The sequence below is a fragment of the Amphiprion ocellaris genome, chromosome 8 (assembly GCF_022539595.1).
Source record: "Amphiprion ocellaris isolate individual 3 ecotype Okinawa chromosome 8, ASM2253959v1, whole genome shotgun sequence".
In the NCBI taxonomy this organism is placed as follows: domain Eukaryota; kingdom Metazoa; phylum Chordata; class Actinopteri; family Pomacentridae; genus Amphiprion; species Amphiprion ocellaris.
The window spans coordinates 19659321-19685040 of NC_072773.1; the positions used below are offsets into that span (position 1 = coordinate 19659321).

At 39.0% G+C, this 25720-nt stretch overlaps 3 protein-coding genes across 3 annotated transcripts; 2 read left to right on the forward strand and 1 right to left on the reverse strand.

Moving 5' to 3' along the window:
- The first annotated feature begins 872 nt into the window (after positions 1-872).
- pink1 (PTEN induced kinase 1) lies at positions 873-6284 on the forward strand. The gene is made up of 8 exons (XM_023261449.3): positions 873-1337; positions 2231-2506; positions 2637-2740; positions 2831-3013; positions 3161-3324; positions 3431-3558; positions 3996-4226; positions 4940-6284. Exons 1-8 carry the CDS (start codon positions 981-983, stop codon positions 5222-5224), a joined length of 1728 nt encoding a protein of 575 aa, XP_023117217.2. The 5' UTR covers positions 873-980; the 3' UTR covers positions 5225-6284.
- Positions 6285-6568: 284 nt separating this feature from the next.
- On the reverse strand, positions 6569-9383 carry LOC111562729 (tubulin alpha-1B chain). Its single transcript, XM_023261417.3, has 4 exons — positions 9224-9383; positions 8039-8261; positions 7799-7947; positions 6569-7703 (listed from the first exon to the last, which is right to left on the reverse strand). Exons 1-4 carry the CDS (start codon positions 9224-9226, stop codon positions 6723-6725), a joined length of 1356 nt encoding a protein of 451 aa, XP_023117185.1. The 5' UTR covers positions 9227-9383; the 3' UTR covers positions 6569-6722.
- A 2771-nt stretch (positions 9384-12154) lies between these two features.
- On the forward strand, positions 12155-17292 carry agmat (agmatine ureohydrolase (agmatinase)). Its single transcript, XM_023261432.3, has 7 exons — positions 12155-12498; positions 13619-13821; positions 14025-14073; positions 15153-15348; positions 16480-16659; positions 16790-16874; positions 16959-17292. The coding sequence occupies exons 1-7, from the start codon at positions 12197-12199 to the stop codon at positions 17030-17032; spliced, it is 1089 nt and encodes a 362-aa protein (XP_023117200.2). The 5' UTR covers positions 12155-12196; the 3' UTR covers positions 17033-17292.
- Positions 17293-25720: the final 8428 nt, after the last annotated feature.

Below are 25720 nucleotides of genomic sequence, written 5' to 3' on the forward strand. Positions count from 1 at the left end.
ATCTTTGTTGTGCTTCTAGTAATGTCTTGTCAACAGAAGAATAAAAAAGTCAATGAACACAATTGTTACACATTGAAATTGGATTACAGGGAAAATTTTGAATGTCCCAATAGTAGTTGCTCCAAGTAGGAATGATCCTAATTAACATTTGCAATTAAAATTCTGATAACAAGTAAAAGAAAAACTGATGCCTTGTCAGATGTGATTGTATAAATGAGTTGTAACTGGCATTGTGAATGCAACAAAAGTAATTATGACAAACAGATGGGCTGACCTGAGAATGACGGGCAGACTGCACATTGACAGGCAGGAGTTGCCAATGACATGCAGACACATCCTAGCAGTTGTTTCTTCCATCACAGCTGTCAAAATGTGCAATCTTCCAGGGTAGTTTGTTACGTTTGAAGCTAACTTGGTGGACTGTAAGGCAGTTGCTCTTTCTGAATGGCTCACCTGGAACCTGCAGGCAGTGAGAGGCAGACATGAGTGTGACCTATATAATTATTGGTTTGTTAAGTAGCACTTATGTCATATTCTTACATGCTGGTGAAGCTGGGAGGGTATCTGGCTGTGGGGAGGCTTGAAGAATGGCAGAGGGAGACACCTTCATATCTTAGCAGCTTCTACGTTACACCACCAAGTTCAGAGCAACTACACAATAAAAATTAATTTTCAGCATATTTAACTCTTTAAGTTGAAGTTAAGACTAGTCAGAAAGGCCTTTCTAATGCATGTCAAAATAGCTTTCATTGTGGGTTTTTGTATTTTTCAAGGAGAACATTTAAAAAGCGAGTTTTGTTTACCTAACCAGAAGAAGAAGAAGAAGAAGAAGAAGAAGAAGAAGAAGAAGAAGAATTTTGCGCATGCGCAGCAGCAGCAGGCTTGTTTACATAACAGTGTCCTTGCTAGAGCTAGTTGCGACGAGGCTGCTATACAAACGGAACCTGTAAAACAGCTTAAGTTACCTTTCTGGGTAAGTTATGTCTGTGAAACACGCCATTAGCCGTGGGCTCGAGTTGGGCCGGTCGGTTTTTCAGCTGGGCCTCCTCAAGTCAGGTGGCCGAGTCGCAGCAAAGCTCCGAGCTGACCGTTTCCGTGTAGGCCCGTCGGTCCGCACCGTTCAGCCTCAGGCTTTCCTGCCATCTCGGTACCGATATTACCGCACCTCTCTGAACGGCCTGGCAGCCCAGCTTCAGTCCGCCGGCTTTAGGAGGAGGTTTACCGGCTCGTCCCCACGTAACAGGGCCGTGTTTTTGGCATTCGGCCTCGGTGTGGGTCTTATTGAACAACAGCTGGAGGATGACAGAAAGAGTGCAGCGACATGCGAGGAAATCCAGGTATGGTATCAAACAGAAAAAAACAACATGCATACAATGTTGAGGTATTTAGGGATGTCCCATTTACACTACCTATCCTGGTATGTATAGTTACAACGTTAGTTACTTTGCTGATCAAGATTTTACATACAAACCATATGATGAGTATTGTGACAGGATTAACTGCCCCCAAAAGGGATCAAGTAAATACTTTTGCACTTAATGCTTACATAGCAATTTGACATTTTCTTGTAATGACGTAGTTTACTTTGTTTTATCAGCTACTTTTACTTGGGTGAAATACTTAAGTATTTTTTCCACCACTGACCGTCTGATTATAGTGTAATATTGTGATGATGCTAATAGCTAAGTTCAACCTTTTTGTATTGTGTAAGTTTCCCTCATATTATTAGTAAGACGGTGCCTGTGTAGTAGTTACAACTAGTTGTGGTTATGCTTCAAAATGGTTACAGTGCATTACATGTATAGCTAATTTGTATAACAGCTACATATATGGCTTGTTGTCGTGTTTTAAGATATATATCTATATTAAAACTTACAGAACTTAATCAGACTGAAATAGAGGATTTTGACCATTTCAAAAGCAAATAAAATTTTAGGAAACACAAGTGTGTTGGTATTAGTCACATAATGGCAGACACATGCTGATTATACTCAGTGCTTACTGTACCTTTTATTTTTTTACTTTTCTTTTCAGTTGACCTTTTACTCCAAGCAGTGCTTTTCATTAATCAAGTATGAATTTAGTCTAAGCCTGACTTAATTTCTTTTTCTTGTGTCATGGTTTGGAAATTTGTGTACAGAGCGTAGATGTTCCGTTTTTCTTTGACGGAACCTGTTATCTCTATGCTGTGCACACAGCAACTTTAAGTATTACTTCTTCTAATCTGCAGGCTGTATTCAGGAAGAAAAGATTCCAGGCCCCACTCAAGCCATTCACCTCAGGTTATAAACTGGAAGATTACATTATAGGGAACCAGATCGGGAAAGGCTCCAATGCAGCTGTGTACGAGGCTGCAGCTCAGTTTGCCCCTTCAAAGGAGAGTGACCGAAAGTGCTCCCTGGTGCAAATGAGAGAGGATGAAGAGGAAAGTCACACGGCTCGATCACTGACATGCTGCTCACTGAGAAACTTCCCTCTGGCTATCAAGATGATGTGGAACTTTGGGGTGAGTAATCTACGACAGACTTAATTCCCGAGCATTTATTCACTAATTATTAATCCTCAGTGGAAAAGCCAAGGAAATACAAGCCCACATGAGTACTGGTGGACATTTTATTTGTGCTGCTTGTTTGCAGGCCGGATCATCAAGCGAGGCAATATTAAAATCCATGTCACAGGAGTTGGTGCCTGCTGGCCCTCTTGCTTTAAAGCAGGATAAAGAGCAGATTTCTCTGGATGGGTAAATATTATGTCCTCAGTACTTTCAGTCCTGTCCTGCAGTACTGGATAGAAACATGCTCATGAACTGGTGTGATCTCTTTGCATGCAGACATTTTGGAGTCCTGCCCAAAAGAGTGTCAGCACACCCTAATGTGATTAGAGTGTACCGCGCTTTCACAGCAGACGTCCCATTGCTACCAGGTGCCCAGGAAGAATATCCAGATGTGCTGCCAGCCAGACTTAATCCTGCCGGCCTGGGCAACAATCGCACTCTTTTCCTGGTCATGAAGAAGTAAGACCTGCCATGTTTCACCCTCATGGTCAGATCTCACACTGGATGGGAATTAGAATGCTTTGTAACCCACTTCAGATTTTACAGTGCTTTTGCAGTTTGTAGCTATAGATGCAGTACTAAAAACCTGTCTTTTCTGTGTCATAGCTATCCCTGCACACTGCGACAGTACCTGGAAGTTTCCACACCAAGTCACAGGCAAGGCTCTCTGATGGTGCTGCAGCTCCTTGAGGGGGTCGACCATCTGTGCAGACAGGGTGTCGCTCACAGGGATCTCAAATCAGACAACGTGCTGCTGGAGTTTGACACAGGTTAGAGACACATTCTCTCAGCAAAACAGATGAAACACAAATCATAATTAAATCAAATTATGTTTGTTTCTATCAGTTGTGTTAAACAGATTTTCCTTTTATACAGATGGTTGCCCTCATTTAGTGATTTCTGACTTTGGCTGTTGTCTGGCCCAGAGTGACTCTAGTCTGCAGCTGCCCTTCAACAGTGTCTGGGTCAGCAGAGGGGGTAATGCCTCCCTTATGGCTCCTGAGGTAGGCTTGTATAGTTATTTGTTGTAATTAAGTAGTCAGCAGTTGCTGTTCCATCTCTTTTTGGCCACTGTTACAATTTACACATTTAAATGTCAGTAAAGAAGCAGCTGCAATGCTGTGGCCTGTTGACAGCACATGTCTGTACACATAGATAGCAACATTAAATGACACTATTAAAATTTTGATATGACACTTACTGACCAATGCACATGTACATAAGTGTCCTTCAGTCTAGTGTATACAAGAGTGATACGTTAGAGTATAATTACCTCCCACTCTGGATGTAACCACAGGTGGCGTGGCTCAAATTACCAGTGTAGTAGTTTAACTGTATGTTTATATTGTGATAAATACAGATTGACACAAACAGAACTTCTCATTGAAATGCCACTACCCACACATTTAATCAGCATTTTTCTCAATGTTTCTGCCATTAGGTGACCACTGCTGTTCCGGGATGTGGGGTGGTGATTGACTACAGCAAGGCAGATGCCTGGGCTGTTGGTGCGATTTCCTATGAGATATTTGGACAGCTAAACCCGTTCTATCGAGCAGTGGGACTGGAAAGTAGGAATTACCAGGAGAAGCAGCTTCCTACCCTGCCCTCCAGTGTTCCAGATGATGTGCAGTTAGTGATACGATTACTCCTCAGGAGGAACCCAAACAAGGTATAGCAGGAGTTGAGAGGGATTTGTCACACCACTGTGTCATCAGTTCATGATTGGGTGTCTACAGATGCTACTGAAAAACCCTTCAAGTAACATTCTATAATGGTTAAATTCAAGCATTGTAATTATTGAAGTGTCATCAAATTGTAGTATTTTCAGTCTTGTTTTTTCTTGTGATTTAGAACGGTTATACATGAATAGAAGTTAATCACTAAAATAGTTTAAAAAATAACTTAAACCTGCACCGACTGACTTTTTTAGGGAGCCTGTGCAATAGTTTTTACTTAAAAACTAGGATATACTCTGTCCACTATGTGGCTAAGTAGCATGCAAGGGACATCACAATTCTTTCAATGAAAGTGAACCAAAACAGTAATATTGTTGGTTGTAAGAGGAAAATAATGAGTCACATAATTTAAATGCTTTCAGCCTAGAAGAGAATAACAACATATGAAGTCATTCTCTGTGGGTTTCTACAAGCAGCTTCTGTTACATTGTACATTGTCATTTTTGCCAATTTTAAGATAAAGTACTGATTAGAACGGCTTTAAATGTAACTCATTTTGCACTCATATGTGTTTAAGTGATTAAACAGTCATATTGATGTGTATCCTGTGGTTTTAAATGAATGTGATCATGTTTGTTTTGTCACTGTAATGATAAACCATCTCTTTGACAGCACACTACTCATATATGTTATTCTTACTCCGCAGCGTCCCAGTGCCCGTGTGGCAGCCAACATGCTACATCTCAGCCTCTGGGGTCGGAAGGCCCTGGCTAATCAAGACAGCACTGGCATGAGGAAGCTGGCTGATTGGTTGCTGTGTCAGTCTGCTGTGGTTCTCCTCAAGGGATGCAGTGGACCCAGTGGAAACAGAGTGGAGGCGGAGCTTCAGAGGAGCTTCCTGTCCAACCTTGACCTGGAGGACCTGCGCACCGCTGTAGGCTTCCTCCTCTATGGGCGAGAGCAGCGCCAGGCCTGCATTCTGTCTGCATAGATTGACTGAGACATGTAACTTAGAGTCCTTGATATGGTTAAAAAGGGAGCCTATAGGTTTATGTCTTGCTTTAATATTCAGTCAGACATCTATAGTGTTTGTAGACCTATCCATAACATCTAACAGCTATGTGGTGGAGCAAAATCCCAGCACTCTTATACTATTATATGACATCTGTGCATTTATGATTTTGATGTGTCTGCAATGCCCAAACTTGTGTTGCTTTATGCTCCCAAATTTGTTGACCTGCATTTCCCACAAAAAGTTCTCACAAATTAATGACTTTGTTTCACTTGGAATCCCTATTATACTAGCAGACGTTCAGATAGTCCAGAAATATTGAGGCTTCTGCTGATGTAGGAATCACCTCATCATCCCTGTTTTAGCTTTTGTTCCCCAAGTTTTTAGTACTAATGGCTGCTGGTAATTCTGTGGGGAGTGAAATGGATAGTGAATGTTTTATTTTTCAAGCTCTGATGCACTTTTAAGATATTTGCTAGACAAAGCCCCGCACTCAGTTATTTTTACAACTGTGCAGAAGTTTTGTACTGATGAAAGTGGAGGCCAGTGCAGATATTTTAGATTAAACTAAAAAACAATATACTCTACTGTGTAGGGTTACCAAAGGGTTTCCGTGTAGGGTAGCATCCACTTAAATGTTTATCCTGTGCATTTAATGCACGGAAAACCTCCCTAATCTGTTAATATGTAGCAAGCACAATGATGTAGGTGAGTCATGCAGAGTGGTCTGTTTCCGTTTGCACTTTATGTCCACGTTTGCACATGCTCAGATCCGTTGGTATGGCTTATATATGATACCTGTTAATCGGTAAACTGAATATAGAGACATAACCATTCAACTACACTATGATTTGCTATCAGAACTAGTTCAGTCTCCAATGTGCTTCCTTAAATATTACAGAATTTTGTGAATAGTTAGAGGTGCAAGACAAAGAGTGTGGATATGGTTTCATACAAGAGTGAGAGAAGTATTTTGGATATATGTAGATTTTTCTGCTGTGTTTAAGAATAAAAGGGTCTGAAAGAGCTCTGAATGTCATTTTACTTGTCAGTGGACTTATTCTAAACTGACTGAATCTGTATCTAACCAGTGGTTTTACAATGATTTTGTCTGTGTTAACATTGTTTTTGAAATTACATGTTCCTGTAGGCTGATCCTGAATGCCGTTCTTTTCGAGTTCCATAGAAGATCTCCTATGGAATGTTTCACTGGGTTTAAGACCAACTTAAAGCAGCTCTGTAGACATAACAAGCATAAAAACAATATTTATCACCTGCAATGAGTGGCTAGGAGTTTTCACTTAAAAATAACACACAGACAGCTTCACATTACAGGAACTTTATTTAAGACAGAGCCATACTGGTATTTTCATGATTTTTACTCTGAACACAGTCAAACTGGTAATTAAACATTTCTGTTTGGAATGTATTTAGGGGGACACTGGAGTTTCCTGACTAACTCCCTCCTTCATATCTCTTAATACTCCTCTCCTTCCTCCTCTCCTTCACCCTCAATGGAGTCGACTCCAACCTCTTCATAATCCTTCTCCAAAGCTGCCATATCCTCTCTGGCCTCAGAGAACTCTCCCTCCTCCATACCCTCACCTACATACCAGTGAACAAAGGCACGCTTAGCGTACATCAGATCAAACTTGTGATCGAGCCGAGCCCAGGCCTCTGCAATAGCAGTGGTGTTGCTCAGCATGCACACAGCCCTCTGGACCTTCGCCAGGTCTCCACCAGGAACTACAGTGGGCGGCTGGTAGTTGATGCCAACCTTGAAACCAGTGGGGCACCAGTCCACAAACTGGATGGAGCGCTTGGTTTTGATGGTGGCAATGGCAGCATTGACATCTTTGGGCACCACATCGCCACGGTACAAGAGGCAACAGGCCATGTACTTGCCGTGGCGAGGGTCACACTTCACCATCTGATTGGCTGGCTCGAAGCAGGCGTTTGTGATCTCAGCCACTGAGAGCTGCTCATGATAGGCCTTCTCAGCGGAGATGACAGGGGCATAGGTGGCCAGGGGGAAGTGGATACGGGGGTACGGCACCAAGTTGGTCTGGAACTCTGTCAGATCAACATTGAGGGCGCCATCGAAACGAAGGGAAGCAGTGATTGAGGAAACTATCTGACTGATCAGCCTGTTCAGATTGGTGTACGTGGGACGCTCGATATCGAGGTTCCTACGACAGATATCATAGATGGCCTCGTTATCCACCATGAAGGCACAGTCAGAGTGCTCCAGGGTGGTGTGGGTGGTCAGGATGGAGTTGTAGGGCTCCACCACAGCAGTGGACACCTGGGGAGCTGGGTAGATGGAGAACTCCAGCTTGGACTTTTTGCCATAGTCCACAGACAGACGCTCCATCAGCAGGGAGGTGAAACCAGAGCCGGTGCCGCCACCGAAGCTGTGGAACACCAGGAAGCCCTGAAGACCAGTGCACTGGTCAGCCTGAGGATGGAGAGGAGAGACAACAACCAAGTATGAGTCACAGTTATAGGACTTAGTTTGCTATTCTGTGCTTCACGTGCTCTGAATTTACCCACCAGTTTGCGAATCCTGTCCAGAACCAGATCGATGATCTCTTTGCCGATGGTGTAGTGTCCACGGGCGTAGTTGTTGGCTGCATCCTCCTTGCCAGTGATCAGCTGCTCAGGGTGGAACAGCTGGCGGTAGGTCCCAGTGCGCACCTCATCTAAGGAGGAAGATTTAATCAGCAGTGATGCAAGAATCTGCTTAATTTAAATAAAGAGGCAACTGTGATGCTGATGTTACTAAGAATTTACCAATGACGGTTGGCTCCAGGTCCACAAACACGGCTCTGGGGACGTGTTTTCCAGCTCCAGTCTCGCTGAAGAAGGTGTTGAAGGAATCATCCCCTCCACCGATGGCCTTGTCACTGGGCATCTGTCCATCGGGCTGGATCCCGTGTTCCAAGCAGTAAAGCTCCCAGCAGGCATTACCAATCTGGACACCAGCCTGACCAACGTGGATGGAAATACACTCACGCTGGGGAGGAAGAAGATTTGGATTAAAAATAAGTTGAGTCATGCACTTGTGATGAGATTTCCAGAGCAGTTGCTGCTAATTAAAATGGAGGAATTAAACACATTTCTCAAGGTTACAATTAAAACCTATCCAATTATCAGCCTATTTTAAGCTCTTTTCAAATGGGCTGCTTTAAATATTTCTCCCTATTTTGCACGAAAAGCCTTCATTGCTACTTTTCTATATTTTCTAGAATGTGTGAATGAGGTTCAGTCATTTATTCTACAGAAGCCAATGTATTTTGTGCTGCGACACAAAACTGTCTATTGCGCATAGCATCTCTCTGTAGAGAGAGGGGATTATCTAGGTCAGATACATGGCAGTGGGCTGTCTCTTTAAAAAGCCACATTCAGATTTTCCTCTTAGTTTATGAGCTATAGAATCTGATTTTATTATATATTTTACAGCTTGTAAACATAGATGCTATGGGTGTCTTATAATCCAATGAAACACAACTAAAATAGGATTTATGATTTAATCCGAGATTAATAAAATATAAAATCATCTGTGGACACTGCATTGATGTAACATATATTTATATAACAGCTGTGTACAGGGCCAGAAAATCAGGTTGACATACTGGCGACGAAGTTAGTGGGAAATTAGTGGTCAAGCAAAGGTATCTAAGCTGATTTACCAGAGTTACGTGGGAAGAGGATTAGGCGTTTTACAGTGCAGGAATGCATTACTCTAGATTTGTGCAAATCTAACGAATTTTCGACGTCTCACAAGCATTTCAAATGACAATTAAATGATTTAGAGTCATAAAAGGCTGCAGAATACACAGAGGCAAGCGTGCGCAACGTTGGAGACGTCTCAAAACAACGACCTACTTTCCGTTTCAGCAGCTAGAAATTAGTATTTCAAGGCAATTAATAATGTGCAAATAAAATGCTACAAATCAACGTTAAAGTCGTGCTTACCATGATGGCTCGTCGATATTATGTAATGTAATGAGACAAGCCTGAGGAGCGTTTGCGTCCGAGGTGCGCGGTGGCTGAAGCTGCTCTGATGACGCGCAGGTGAAGTGCGCAAACTGAAAACCCTCCTCCGGCTGCTGCAGCACCACAAGTGGTCCCCGTCTGTGCGTCCGACTAACACCAGATAATACGACCCTCAGACCCACCTAAGCCTCATTTGGAAAGTGGAATGATTTGATCAAGGGATACTCAAAGTAAGTTAAAGATGCAACTGATTCAAATGTGGCAGAAGGGAAAAACTGATCCAATGCATGTGAATTGGTACAATACACTCTCCTGTCCAAATTGCACTAAGTCCACATAATGTATATACACTAAAACGTGCAAAATGACTGCCTATTACCTTTAATAAAGTGTAACTTTGTACAATATTTGTTGTTTTAAAAAGCAAACTCAGGATCTATACCTTGTTGACTGATTTGGTAGATTTTTATGTATTCATTACACTGTAAATAAAGAAGTTGTTTTTACAGTAAAATTCTGGCAGCTGTGATTGTCAGAATGCTACCACAAAATTACGGTTAAGCATTTTCTACATTTACAGTAAAGAAATGTACTGATATTGTTTATTTTAGGGTTAAAAGCGTGCTGCATTCCATATATTACTGTAAAAAAGTTTTTACCTTTAAAAATTTGAAAATTTACATGAAAATACCATATGAAGTAAAGTTTGTGCAACTTATTTTAAATGTTACAGCATTTTACCATTATCGCCGCAACAGTTAGCATATTTAACCTTAAATATATGTATTTTTAGCAAAAATTGTGGTTAAAGCTGTCATAAATATTAAAGCATATGTCCATTATTAACACAAAAGTACGTCAATTTAACCGGTGACAAATTATATTTCCTTACAGGTAATAAATGCAGAAATTGTCATGTTATAAATATTGCAGCATGTTTCTGTTACCAGTACAACAATATGTACATTTAACTGGGAAAAACTGTATTCTTTTCGAGGATTAAATGCAAAAGTTATGGTATTGTTATACATATTACAGCATTTTTCCACTTAAAACCGTGCAGGAGTCGGGAAATGTATTTTTTCAAAAGAAAAAAAATCTACACACTTTTCTCCTGATTAACCTATTTATGGTGATTCAGTGTTATATCAACTGCATCAAAAATGTTTACAGATTTTTACCGTCATGGTTTGACAGTTTTTCACCATAAAATTATGAGCATTTTTTACAGTGTACTCTTTTTAGAATTCATTTTATTTATTGTCTTCTCTATGTATTCACTTATTTACATATTGTAGTCTATTTTATGTACAGTTTACTTCTTCATTTTGATAATTTCTTATTGTTTTTGTCATTTTTATCTCCTATTTCTTTCGTGATCATCTCTATTTTAACAATAGACCATTTATTTTATTTTGTTTATCTAGCTTGTTTGATCTTATTTAATTAAATTTTTTTAATTTAATCTGGCGTTTTCTCATTGTACATATTTCCTATATTGATACTTGGACTGTGAGGCTGGGGTGGGGGTGGGAATAGGGGTAGGTTGGGGGTCGTTTGTACTGTTTTATTGTGTAAAGCACATTCTGTTGCATTTTATTTATTTGAAATTTGCTGCATAAATAAAGCCTGATTGACTGATTGTTTCATTCAATGTATTTTCATGTTGCAATAAACATGATTAAACGTTGTATTGGCAAGATAGTCACCAACTTAATATTTATTAGATGAATTCATGTTAAGATAAACATCAATCAGTGCAGCCTATGTAGAGTCTCTGCACTAAACTGGAAAAATAAGCTGAATCAACTCTAATGAAATACGTTGACTTAACACATTTTGTTGTGTGTGTTAAATCTTCTAAGTATTGCTTACGTGTGATTAAACGGCTTTTTTTCAACATCAAGAAAATCTGCTGGACCAGCTTTATTTACTTGGCTCAAATAAACTGAATTTACTGATGTCATGTTTAATAGTGTAAAATTAGTTGGCCAACTTGATTAAATTAAGTTAAACCCACCCCTTGGAAATAAATTGAATCAACCCTAATAAATGATGTCGCACTAACTTTTTTTGTTGAGGCTGTTATTTTTTTAGTGTAGTTGGAGATATTTAACAAAGTGGCAACTGAGTTTAAAGTTCTCAAGAGTCATTTTAACCGCTACTGAAAAAGTTTATACTGGATCCAGGTGTTTTAGGTGAGTGTAGACCCATATCCAGCCTCCCTTTTATTTCTAAAATTATTGAAAAAAGTTGCAAAACTTGCTGTGATTGAATGCACAGAAATAGTTTGTTTAACGTGTTTCTGTCAGGATTTAGAAGCATCATAGTACACAGACAGCACTGGTGAAAGGCAATGATCTTCTTATAGCCTCGGCCACTGGACTAGTTTCTATACTTGTTCTGCTGGATCTCAGTGCATTCTATTTTTGCTTTTCCCCACCATGCGCAAGTCGAGCTTGACTTCTGTCATCATTTTATTTAGATCAAACTATTAAAAAGGACACAAATGTGTTCTTTTGTTTGTTTCTGCAGACTAAGTCACAATCAGAATGTCCTGGACTGACCTGCTCTGTTTCAGTTAACCTGTTGCTCTTCTCTCCACATCCACTCCTCCTACCTGGTTTTTGGACCTGTGTTGCCTTCAGGCACAAGATCGTGTCGTAATTTTAAAAACCAAACGCACCACGAAAAGGAAAAGAAATAAAAGCACCCTAACCACCTCATGTTCTGTGTGCTATGTGACCTGTATGGGACCATCAAAGTGGTACATTCAACACCACATAGGGATTTATTCACAAATATTTAATTACAAATGACACACTCGGGCAGACTTGTTGTCATTGCTAGGCGGAATCCAATATTACGAGTTTTCTCGGTAGAACCAATGTCTCACCAGAAGGTTTATTTCTCCCCAGCTGACACAGATCCATATCACCAGCAGCCAGCAGAATGTTTGCAGCTTGGAGGAACGTGAGTTTGAGTCGCGCTGTTGCTGCAGCCGACTCGTTTTCCTCTTTAGCTCCAAGACAAACTTTGTCTCTGTGCAGCGACAGACGACGTCTGCGTTGGACCCCCAGCAGACAGAGTTCAGGGAAAGGCTTCAATGTGCCACCCAGCGCCGAGTTCGTGGCTCGGGTGTCGGGGATCAACACCATGGCCAAACTGCCGCACCAGGACTCTGCAGACGGACTCGATGCGGCATTTATTGGAGTCCCGATTGACACCGGAACCTCGAACCGACCCGGAGCCAGGTAGAGTTCTTCTGTGCAGCTGCTGACCGCACTAATCCCATTGTGCTCTGACTGTATTCTGCAACGAAAGCTTCTGTTGCATTACAGGACAACTATTATGTTGTGGTAGCGTCTCATATGCGACTGTTTTCAAACTTGTGAAGACTAACTCAAACTGCAATCAAGTTCAAATTCAGTTTTTCCATGATAGCAATCCAATCTACAATGTAAAAAAAATCCTGTAAAAAAAACAAAACAAACTAAAACATGATTAAAATGTACTAAGAATGATTTAGATCTCTAACATCAATAATATTAGAATAGAATAAAAAAAAAAAAAACCCAAAAACAATGAAAATCAGTTTGGCACACTCAGTATTAGCAGCAATATAAAATAAATTATATAAAGCAATATTAAACACAGATTAAAAATATATACAACTGAAATATATACAGAAGAGCAAATATGGACCAGAGATATCAACAATATACAACCGTAAATATTGTAATTAAACATAAATATTACACTTGACTATGAATTATGCAAAACAAAACATTGTAGAAGTCCCGTTCAAAATTTTATGTTAATTGTAAAAACAAACAAAAACAAACAAACAAACAAAAATCTGGAAGCAAGGATGCCAGAAAAAACATGCATCAAAAAGTGGAGGAATATATTAATATTCAAACACTGTTAAAATATCTTTAAGTTAACAAAATGTGGAAAATCTGCAAAATAACAGGAAGGTTTTCACAAATTTGCAGTTAAAGCAGTTAAATGGTGGCCATTTTTGTAGTATAGATGTGCAGAATTAACTGGTGTAAGAATTATTTCGATCTCTAACATCAGTAAAAGCACAAAACAATTGTAGAAGTCCTATGTTCAGAATTTTACATTCACTGTAAAAAAAAACAAACAAACATATATATCTATAAAAAATCTGGCAGCAAGGGTGCAAGTACCAAAGTAGTGAAGTTAACTGAAATCTTAAAGTAAATTCTCAAATAAAATACCTAACAATATGTATTTGAGCTCTTGTGCTTTGTTTACATTAAGAATCCAGACTGATCCACGCTGATTCACAGCCTCAGATTCAATCACTGCAGTGCTGACATTAATTCCCAGATATTCCCTCCACAGGTTTGGTCCGCGGCACATCAGAGTAGAGTCTGCCCTGCTGAGGACCTACAACAGTGGCACCAGGGCAGCACCTTACGAGTCCCTCATGGTGGCTGATATTGGGGATGTGAATGTGAATGTGTACGACCTGAAGGACACCTGCAGACGCATCAGGGAGGCCTACAGGAAGATCGTGGCGACTGGCTGTATCCCGCTGACTATGGGTGAGACTGACGAGAGGAAAAACAAACAGAAACGCCTCCTAAACTGTCACCTTGACATGATTTATCCCCACAGATAGTCAAAGAGGGCAAATTAAAGCAAGCTCTGCAATATCTGTTTAATTATAAGCTTCGTAAATAGCTCTATAAACTGCAGAGAAAGCTCGATCAAAGGTCAGATGTTGAGGAAATGTTTGTGTCTGCAGGTGGCGATCACACAATTGCATACCCAATACTGCAAGCTGTTGCTGAGAAGTAAGTATGCCTCAGATCCACATTGTCATAAGTTAAGATTATATCTGGACTAGGTCAGGCCAAGCATCTTAGGCTTACTGATTGATCAGATGTTCATCTTTGGTAGTTAAATTTTGTCATTTTAAAGACTAAAAATATCAATAATCTTGATCCTAAAGATGCCGTTACATAGTGCAGTCTTATTCAGTTTTTACAAAATTAGCTATCTTTATGTGCAAAATTAAAAATCAGTAATGGAAGAAGTATTCAGATCTTTAACATAATTAAAGGCACCAATAAAATTATCATATTATAAATCAAAGTCCTGCATTCAGAATATTTGTTTGTCAAAAACTACAACAGCCAAATTTGTCTTATCAGCATTTTCACGCTGTCAAAGTATAAATATGCTTCATATTTTATCAACCAGATATATATTTTATTTGCAAATCGTAATATGAACAATACATGTAGTGGAGTAAAAAATACAATATTTTCCTCTAAAATGGAGTACAATTACAAAGTAAAGTATAAAAGTAGTAAAGGTAATTGAGTTAGTCAAGTAAAATACCTAAAAATTATTTAAAGATATTTAGTTTACAATAATACCAAAAAAAGAGGAAAAACTGTAAATTCTTAAATTTAAGAAGCTTTTATAATTGATAAAATTATTCCTATTCTGTTCATTCACTAACTGATAATTGTTTCATATCTAAAAACATCCAGTTTTTATGTATATTTAGTTATGCATGATAATATTCTGCTCCACAATGCACTGTGTGACTTCAAGTCCTACTCTAGCAAAAAGGTATTGTATGTTATTGATGTTGGGGAACTAGCAAGAATGGTCAAAACTAATGCTGAATTGAGTGGTTGACACTTTATGAAGCCCTTTGAGAGCCACAGGCAACACTATACAGCTGTTTTTTGACTGAATAGTTCTCCTGAGCAGCGGTTATAATAATGCTGGGTTCCTTTTCAGTGCATGACTACAGTTTTGGTAGATAAGTGCCTGCTTAAGTTAAACATTACCAACTCTTAACACTTTCATATACTGTTTCATTACCCCTTATTCAGTCTGCTCTGTAATAATTTATCAGGCACGGTCCAGTGGGTTTGATCCATGTGGATGCTCACGCTGACACCAGTGACGTGGTGTTGGGGGAGAAGATCGGCCACGGCACTCCGTTCAGACGCTGTGTGGAAGAAGGGCTGCTGGACTGTAAGAGAGTCGTCCAGATCGGCCTGCGGGGAACCGGATACTCTCCAGACTCATACGAGTGGAGCCGAGCTCAGGTATTCTGTTAGATTACTGTTGTTAACCTGCAGCAGTGAAATGCCTCAGACAAATGTGTACTCAGAGATATGACATAAAATCATAATAAAAGTAATTTGGTGATACATCTTAGTAGCTGGTCTGTACTTTCAGTCCAGTTTTTGGAAAGGGAGTAGGCCTCATAACATGAACCATCTGAAGACAGAAAAGCAGTTTCTGTGTATTTTTTTTCTCCTGTCACATTTTTACTCACTGTGGAATCATTTTTTTTTACTTCAGTGGTGCCAAACACACGGCCTGATGGATGACTTTGCAAAGTGTAAAAATTACAAAGAAGACATTAACTACAAATTGTAAATCTGTAAAACTATAAATTTCAAACAATTTCTAGGTCTTGACAATTTGTTTTGGTCATAAAGTAAAATACTATATCGTTCAGTTCCAGAAACCCGAGACTAAATGTTCTGCCTTTGTAGACACACTGTGATCTGTAAGTTGTAATGCACATGTGTAAATGATAAACTGAGGCATTATGTTTAAATTGGACTTACAATTTGGAGTCGTTGTTATTCATGGGTTAATATGCTCTGATTTTACTGATCCGGCCCAATTGAGATCAGATTGTACGTGGCCCCCGAATTAAAATGAGTTTGACACCCCTGGTTTACTGCAATATAAAGTCCTGTGCCTGTATGGAAATGGCACAACCATGGCTAGATATACAGAGAACTCAAACTCAACACGTGCAACATTTTTTAAGTGTCCAGTGGTGGCTCCACAAAAAATAAGCACAACCTGCAAATGAGCTGATATCTTTTGATCAAGTCCAGAGATTTAAAACCTGATTTTCGAGTCTTTTTAGCTAAGGTACAGTAGTCTTCAGCTGTGTATTTACAGGACTTGCATGTGGGGAGTATCAGTCTTCTCAACTGGTTTTTTAATTAATTTTTTTGTTAAAAAAATATTACCTGTAAGGACACACTCGAATCTAGGACTCACAACTTGGTTAAACAATTACTAAGGTAGCCAGTAATAGTTCTAGCCTGTTCCCTTTTTGCTGTTGTCAATTCTAATTTTACACTTTGTGAATTTAAAGCTAAGTAAAGAATACTTGTGTTTTATCAAAGCTTACTTATTTGTTCATCCTGCAGGGTTTCCGTGTGGTCCAAGCGGAGGAATGTTGGTTCAAATCTCTTGCACCACTCATGGCTGAGGTCAGAACTCAGATGGGCAATGGTCCAGTATACCTCAGTTTTGACATCGATGCTCTTGACCCTGGCTTTGCTCCTGGAACAGGCACACCAGAGATAGCAGGACTCACTCCCATACAGGTAAACATGACGGAAAAGGCTTTAATCCATCTAACTTATTAACAGAGAGTACGTACTGGAGTCTTGGTTGTTTACGGCTGTTTCCGGTGCATGAATATTAATGTATCTTTGCTGTCTTGGTTCCATTTAGGGAGTTGAGATTATCCGAGGCTGCCGTGGTCTCAACCTTGTTGGATGTGATCTAGTGGAGGTGTCTCCACCCTACGACACCACAGGTACTATTCACATTTCATTTCCTGTCAAAATCTAACTCTTTTCCAAACTGTCATTTATACTTCTTTTTTTTTCTCCCTCAACAGGAAACACTGCATTGACTGGAGCCAACCTCCTCTTTGAGATGTTGTGCGTTCTCCCAAAAGTGAAATATTACTGATCAGAACTCTCCACTAAAAACAGAACAGGTCATTTGTTAACAGCCAGTACAGACACCTGAGTGCCAACCAAGCAGTCTGTCCTGCTGTATAAAACCAGAAATGAAAGTAAATTTTACATTTGCACTGTTGAAGACCAGAAATGCATGACACCAGAAGACCTTGTCTACTGTAGGTTTGATAAATCCATGCATGTGACTCTTCAAATTACAGCTGAAATACACAGTTTATGTTGCCATATAATAAACCAGTCACACAGTAAGTCTGGATTCAGTTTTCTGTGTTTGTCATGTGTCATCGTTTCTTCTTACGCTCTGAAAGACTCTAGTCCAAACAGCCTAAGTTCAAATAGTTCTGACCAGTAAAAGCTCTCAGTTTTCATAGTGTTAATATAGATGACTGGCATGTTTGTGTTATTGATGCAGTTGTTATCTGTGCCACCGAAGATAAATGGAAAAAGCAATATTGTAAAGTTTGCTGAATTGATGAAGATTCTCCTTGAATTGAAACGTGTACCTAAATGAAGTGGTTTTTATTTGGTGTACAAGTCTTTACTCTTTTCATCAGGGCAGACTTCCAAAAACCTACATGTGATGTGGAGCAACTGTGCTATTTCAAATATACTCTGTCCATCATCTGTTCTGTAATGCTAATCAATGTCATTGCTGATGGCGAAATCAAACAATTTATCTAATGCGCAAGTCCCTAAGGGAGAATATGTTCTACAATCTGCCTCAGGGCCTCCATCACTGATGACTATTGATGGGGTTCCATGAGAGAGAGAGGTAACACTGAGGTGTCTGGCTAACTGCCTCTCATACCCAAGAGGGAATCACCACACACACATCACATTTTCGACTTGTAATTAAGTAGAACACAAAGCAGCTGAATAATTTTGGGTGCTTTACACGGTCCCTGGAAACATCTCTTTTCAGAGAGGCTCAATACTTGTTGAGCTGAATCTCAGGAAATGGAACTAAATACTACACTTCCCAGAATGCACCGGCAGCAGCAAAGAGGTGCTTGACACCTGATCAGTGATCACTGATTTAAAGCACCTGGGAAGGACTGGGGGAAACTCAGTCAGTCAATCAGCCAAACAATCTTCAGAAGAGAAAGACACGAGGAAAGAACAAAGAAGATCCAAGTTCACTCATGGATTCAGTCCAAAGACGCCAATGGTTGGTGAAATGTTTATTTGCTTTCTTGGTGGTTTGAAATGTTTCTTGATATGGCCAAGTTTGTTAACTGCTCACTGTGTGATTGGTTAATAAAAGCCTGCAGCATTTACTCCATTTTTATGTCAAATGAGTTTGAAATAAGATGTTTCATTTTGAGTTTAAGTAAAAATATAGAAAATATATATGTTCTGTTAAATGTTAAAACTTTACTAAACTTCACTAAAATGTTGGTTATTCTTTATTTGCTTTAAAAAGGTTTAAGTGATTGATTCATTAAAATGGTTCAGTGGGTAATATGTTAACTTTTGGGTTCTGTGTTTGATGGTGTGAGCTTTGTTTCTCTGTCTTTAAAGGTTTACAACCTATTGAAATATCATGACCGACCAACTAAAAGGAAATGAAAGTTTGAGTTGGAAATTTGAATTGGGTTGTCCTCATGTCCTTTGGAGGGAAAGAGAGGTGGATTTGACAATACTACTGCAGTTGATGCATCAGTCAGAGAGGATCTTTATCGGGTCTCATGTCGCTGTTGACATTCTTGTTAAAATGCAGTGTGGGTTGGCTGTCAGTAAAGTCCATGCAGTTCTTGCTCTATACTTATTTGAGTAAATGCTAATGACAAACATGACACATTTCTAAACAGACTATTTTTTTTCAGCTATACTTTGCTTGAAGGCTGAAGTTATTCATTTGGGTTCAAGTTAGGCAACATGTTTGGCCCGGCTGTAGTTTTCACTTTTTTCTTCTTTAGAAACTCTTGTGTGATTTTGGCAGTGTGCTTTGGACTGTTGTCATGCTGGAATGTTCTTCTTATGTCAAGCTTCTGCAGACTGGTAGTCATCTTGTCAGTCAGTGTTTTGGTATATCCACAGGCATTCATAGCGCCATCTATAAATGTCATCTCCCAACACCTTTTGCACTCACGGAGTCCCATATCTTCACATTTCCACCTGCGTACTTCACTGTCAGGACTATACATTCAGTATGGTAGTCCTGGCCAGCTTCACGTCCAACATGCTGGACCCCATCCGAGCTGAACAATTTTATATCTTATATGATCATAGAATGTGCTCCTAATAACCATCAGGCTTTTTAAAATTCTTTTTAGCAAAGTTGCATCTTGCAGTTTTGTTCCAAAGCAAGTTTTTTTTTTTTTTTTTTTTACTTGGACACCATCCATAGAGGTTGGCATTATTCACCGCCTAAGCTGTCACAGAAACTCTGTTCTCCACTGATAACCCCTGCACAAAGTACTTGCCAGTGTTTTTTTTCAGAGCTAGATGGGGCTACTAGTACGCTCTCCAGAGGATCATTTTAGGAGGACGGCTGCTGCAGCTGTGGTTAGTCATACCAATACTCGTTCTGTACCTCCTGAGTGATGCTGCAACTGTGCTTCCACTCATTCTTAGTTGGCCATAGACATTCCTGTATCTTTTTCTATACTTATAAAGTATCTTTGGCATTTTTTATTTCCACATGGAGCCATGATACAGATAGACATGTAGATAGACACAGCGTGTATTTTCAATGTAGTATTTTGTTCTTAATTGTTCAAAAGAGGAAATACTTAGCTTGCCAAATGAGACATACTGTAATTGAGAGATGATACAGTTTTGAATCATTTGACATTTTAGTGATATTGCAGTGTTACACTCATCTCTGTTGTGTAGTGTATCAATATTAGTACAAAAAAATAATAATGTAATAATTTTTAAAATGGTAACAATGGAAAATATGGTAACCTTGATGAAATTACCTGTTGTTACTATTAAGACTGTACGAGTTCATCTCTGTCAGAGGCATTTTGTTATAAACTTTAAAGAAAAGAAAATATTGCCATCAGTCAAAATGACTCTGCATTCTCTGAAGGTTCCAATTTTATTAAAAAGAAAGAAATTGTGGCTAATGGTCCCAAGAGTTTATTCTTGATAAGTAAGATTATGTAAAAACTGGCGAGAACCTCAAGAGAATGTTCCCAGAAAGATATATATTTTGAAGCAGGCTTTGAAGTTAAAATTAGAAGGATAACTTTTACAAATGTAATTTCTGTTCAAAATATTTTAACAGTATCACTATACAGCATAGGTGTAGCAGATTGAACATACATCAGCTTCTTATATACAGTCTACAATGTCAACTCAGTAATACATCAGCAAACTTTACAAACCTACTGACTTGTCATAAACACTGATGATGTGTAACATTATTTCTCCATGATAAAATTTTTCATCACTAAATTTTAAGAGACTTTTCTAATAGCGGTGAACCAATTCCTTATCTTTGAGGCCTTTTTTTTTTTTTTTTTTAAAGCTTCAGTGTTGTCAGATTTGATTGACAAAAGGTAGCCCAATCAGAGCCTAAAACCCACCCAACTGTCATAAAAAAGAGCCAGGATTTTTATAGCTAACAGTGATGTTTTGAACATACATTTTTACTGAGCTTCTATATTTTGACAAGACGGGTTTATAAAAGGATTTATGGATGAATACTATCAAAGATAGCAATATTCTCTCACTTCAGTGCCTTCTTTATAGTTTAGAATTTTATGAAATAAAAACTAAATTTAATTGGAAACAGTCCTAATGGTACGAAAAGCTGTCTAAAGTATACCAATCCGCGGAAGCACTTTTAATCAACCCAATTGAAGACAAACTTGTCCAATCTGGCAACACTTTATCGGCATGCTATTTAAGCGACTCTGGTGTATTCAGTTTCTACCTCGTTGCGCCGCCATCTTCAGTCTAACCGTAAAGTGACGTGTTGCTAAGCGGCAGCGGCGCGCAGGAACAAAATCAAACATACCCAGATAGATTTATTCTCCCCGTGCTCTTTCAGTGGACCAATCACAGCACGCCGCCATGTAAACACGGAAATGACTAATCCAACCGCGCACAAATCAAAAGAAATGACGAAGAAACGTTTCATATTTCAACGTGAGCAAGATATTGTTTCATAAACAACATTTTAGGACACCGACTATCATTGTAAGAGTTACTTTCTCAGTGAATTCCTGGTGATTTCTCTTGTTTGTTGGGTATCTATGGACACTTAACTATATTGCCAAAAGTATTCGCTCACCCATCCAAATAATCAGAATCAGGTGTTCCAATCACTTCCATGGCCACAGGTGTATAAAATCAAGCACCTAGGCATGCAGACTGCTTTTACAAACATTTGTGAAAGAATGGGTCGCTCTCAGGAGCTCAGTGAATTCCAGCGTGGAACTGTGATAGGATGCCACCTGTGCAACAAATCCAGTCGTGACATTTCCTGGCTCCTAAATATTCCACAGTCAACCGTCAGCTGTATTATAAGAAGAGACTGAGATCCAGGTCTTCTTGTCCAACATCAGTGTGTGACCTCACAAATGCGCTTCTGGAAGAATGGTCAAAAATTCCCATAAACACACTCCTAAACCTTGTGGACAGCCTTCCCAGAAGAGTTGAAGCTGTTATAGCTGCAAAGGGTGGACCGACGTCATATTGAACCCTATGGATTAGGAATGGGATGTCACTTACGTTCAAATGCGAGTCAAGGCAGGTGAGCGAATACTTTTGGCAATATAGTGTATATGTATGTATGTCTCTGTACGATTCAAGAAACAAGAGTTTTTATTTAGCACACGCTTATTCATCCACACAGCTTTTCTCTACCTGTAAACACAATGTTAATAAATATTATATATATATATATATATATATATATATAAAAAAAAAAATATTGTTCCTCTTCTCAGAGAAACTCCTAGTCATCCTGGTTCACTTAGCAGCACAACTGATTCAGGGTTTAAAATGTAGTTTTCAGTGGTTTTGAAAATTCAATCATTCACTCTGTGTGTGTCAGTCATGCTTTTGATGGTCTCTTATGTGGGATGCTCCCCCATATGTTTTAAATCTTTTCCAAATGAATATTAAACTTTAAAGAATTACATTTCAAATCAATCGCAATATCAGTCAGAAAAATCTATTTGATATCTCCCCCAAATCGTAAAGCACAGCACTTTAAAACCAACAGAAAGACAAAAGCTACTGTAGAAGCAAATAGCCAATTCTAAAAAGCACCCATCTTAATTTCCCAGACAATGAAAGTTCTTGCAAGATCTGTTTTTTTTTCTCCTGAGAACAATACACAATGACTGTCATAAAGAGAGCGATGAAAGATAAATTCACAATAAAAGTTGTTGCATCACCTGCATGCAACAACTTTTGCGCGGCTTAATGTTTTACCAGAAACTTAAGGAGTACTCCACAAAACTTATAGCTCATTTTGTGAAAATAAATCTGCAATTTTGGAAGAAAAGAAGGAATTCGCCCAGATGAGGTCATCGTGGTTATTTCTGGATTATCTCAGCCTGGGTTTTGGGACCTATTTTATGGACTGGAAGTCAGAGCATTTCTGTCTATGCTGCATTGCCTTGAACCATGGACTAAGTGGTGTACAGATAATGAATGAATGTCTCAGCCTCAAGATGCAGCTGTCAGCTTTCAAAGATACATTTAATATCTATGTTGTACTCTGCGAAGTTATTCAAAATGTATTTTTTTGCTCACTCTAATTTTATAATCTCTTCATTATACTGCACTTATGAAAACAACAGGATTTGTGGGGTTATTTGGTGAAAAGACAAGGCAAGATATAGCCTTACATATTAGTGTTCAATGAAGGAAAAGGGGAAAAAAGACCCCCACATTGCTTTCAGTATGTCATCTAATGTGACTCCAAAGGTGTTGACCCTCACTGAGAGGGGAAACATTTCATATTCTTTGGCTGATCTTCTGACTTTTGTCACAGCTGTTTTCTGCAGCTGCATAATCCAGCTACAGTTGGCAACACACACTGTGCTACAGTTACTCTAACAGTAACACACAGTGCTCCCAAAATTAAAGTCTTTACTGCACATCCTCATGTGACAAAGATGTCTCTCAGCAGTGACATAAAACTTATTACAATGCTTGATCTTAACTTCTGGATCTGTTTTTTATTATTATTATTATTATTCTACAGTTCATTCAGCTTTCCAACTTCAACATAAAACTCACCAACTGTTTGAGCATTTCAGCCTCTCTGAATGTTACAGGAAAATATAACTCATAGACTGTAGTCACATTATATAGTACATATGTATGCTAGTTAAGTAGTAATGTATTTTAGTCAACTTCAGACACCAGCAGATGATGTTTGGCCAGTGTTGCCAACAAAGAAACAGAAATATCCTGAACAGTGTGTTGAAGGGTTTGTTGGTTTTGGGACCTATAATAATGGGTTAAGAGAATTTTTACGTAACATGTTGGACACAGTTTTTCCAGTACTTTTCTGCTGACGGGAGACAAGGGAGGAGTCCCTCAAACACGCCACTGTGGTCAGTGAGATGCTTCTTGAATGCACTCACAGTCAGAGGTCAAGCAGCTCCAGAAATGATCCCTCTCTTGTGTCCAAGCGGGGTCTAAACAGCACAGAAAGAGATTCCTGCTCTGGAGCCTGCAGTTTGCTTGTTATTTAGCCTCTAAGACACAGCATATAGCTTATACAGTGATCACCCATAGCATAAAAAGCATGTCTGATATCGTGGAGGTCTCCTTCGTGCTGCCAAAGTAGCTCTGCCCTGTTGGGTCTTGGACACTGGACCTCTGAGACCTTCTTTGGTGTCTGTGCCTGGGATGAATTGGGATCTGTGGAGTTTGGAGGCCAGATCAACACCTTGGGTTCTTAGTTGTGTTCCTCGAGCTGTTCCTGAGCAGTTTTTTTGTAGGGTGGCAGCAATGTTGAGGTGCATGGTACATGTCAAAGTAACATCCACTAATGTGCCAGGACCCAGCAGAACATTGCATTGTAAATAGTTTTTCACTTCAGTTTATCAGTAGTTCTAATGTAGTGGCTGATCAGTGTCTATGGAGGTTGTATGTACAATATGTTATATCTCCCAAAAAAAATTAAAACTTTTGACACCTTTAAGTCAAGTTTATACATACAGCATGTTTAGCACTAACTGAGTTGAACAAAGTGCTGCACATGTTGGGTAGCAATGAAAGTAAATCCAAAAAACAAAAAAACAAAAACTAATTGTAAACTAGAATACAATATAAAAACATATTAAAACATTGCTAAACATGATAACCAGTTGTAAGATTAAAGCCTAACATTAAACAAATATAAAATACTACAAATTAGGTCCATTAAGAACTACCATATACGCCTTTCAACAATCTTTCCCACGCTCTTTGAAAGGTTCTCAAACTCTGAATAAGGAACCACTGTCCTACTGTATGGCGTTTCTATCTTTACCTACTGTTTCTTTTGACATCTTTCCTTATTTATTACACCGTGACACACAGAAATGCATTTTTAGAACATTGCATTAGTGTATTATTAGACTGATTGTGGGATGCTGCTCACAGGTGTCACATTCACTAGATGCCAGCTGAACTTGATAAGCCTATTCTGCTCATCTTCTTTAGCCTATTCTGGTGTCTCCATTTTCTATTCAGGGTTCAGCTTTTAATTGGCAACAGCTGTTCTCTGAGACCTCTGGGTGATGCTGTATACTTTTCACACCAAGTTACATGATTGAATGCAAACAGTTAGTCGACCACACAGCTACTGACTCACACTATACCATGTATTTCTGCATGTTGTTTATATTTAGGACATTTCTCTGATGGCAAGGCAACAAAGGACAGTTAATTGTATTTCTGTTTTTATTGGGTGCTTAAGTTTCTTCTTTGCATTCAATTCACTGAGAAGTCCTTTTAGTTCTCAGTGTAATGCACCTTCCAACCCCAGTAGAGGGCACTTGAAGCTCAAGTATGCTGTGTTCAGGTGCAGCGAGGTATATTCATAAACTCTGCAACCATAATTTCTACCAACTGGAACCAACATCAGTCTTTTAATAAACACAAGCTTTATGCAATTTCGAGCATGACTTATTTATTGGGTTGGTATTGAGTGGTTGGAATCTGTTTTAGGGATACCGCTTTCCAATTTAAGAAATATGTGTCCGGAGGGCAAAAAAGGCAGAGTTCAGCCGTCGAACAGGTTTACAGCCTAATCAAAGACGAACGACTGATGTCAGGATTAGGTGCAGACTTGTTTTTAAAACTATTTTACATCAAGTTTTACACATGTTTATTAAAAAAACATGTCACAGGCATCAATGACTCATACATAGAGCAAAATTAGGGTAATCTTGGAATGACAGGAAAATTTAGAGAAGGGCTTCAAATTAAAACCCTAGAATTACACACTTACACATGCATTAATGCCTTAAAAACAGTTTTAATGTGTTTAAATCCAGCATTTCCATTTTATGCCACCTCCAAGTTTTATTTAACTACAGGGAAATATTGTACATTTTGACAGTGATTCATATGTGACAGTCACAAAAGTCGATGCATTGTTGTAAATTACACTGTAAAATAATAGTAGAAAAAAATATGAAAATCTGGCAGCAAGGATGCCAAAAATATAAAAAAAATCGAAAAACAAAGCTGAAACTGAATATAATGGCATGTA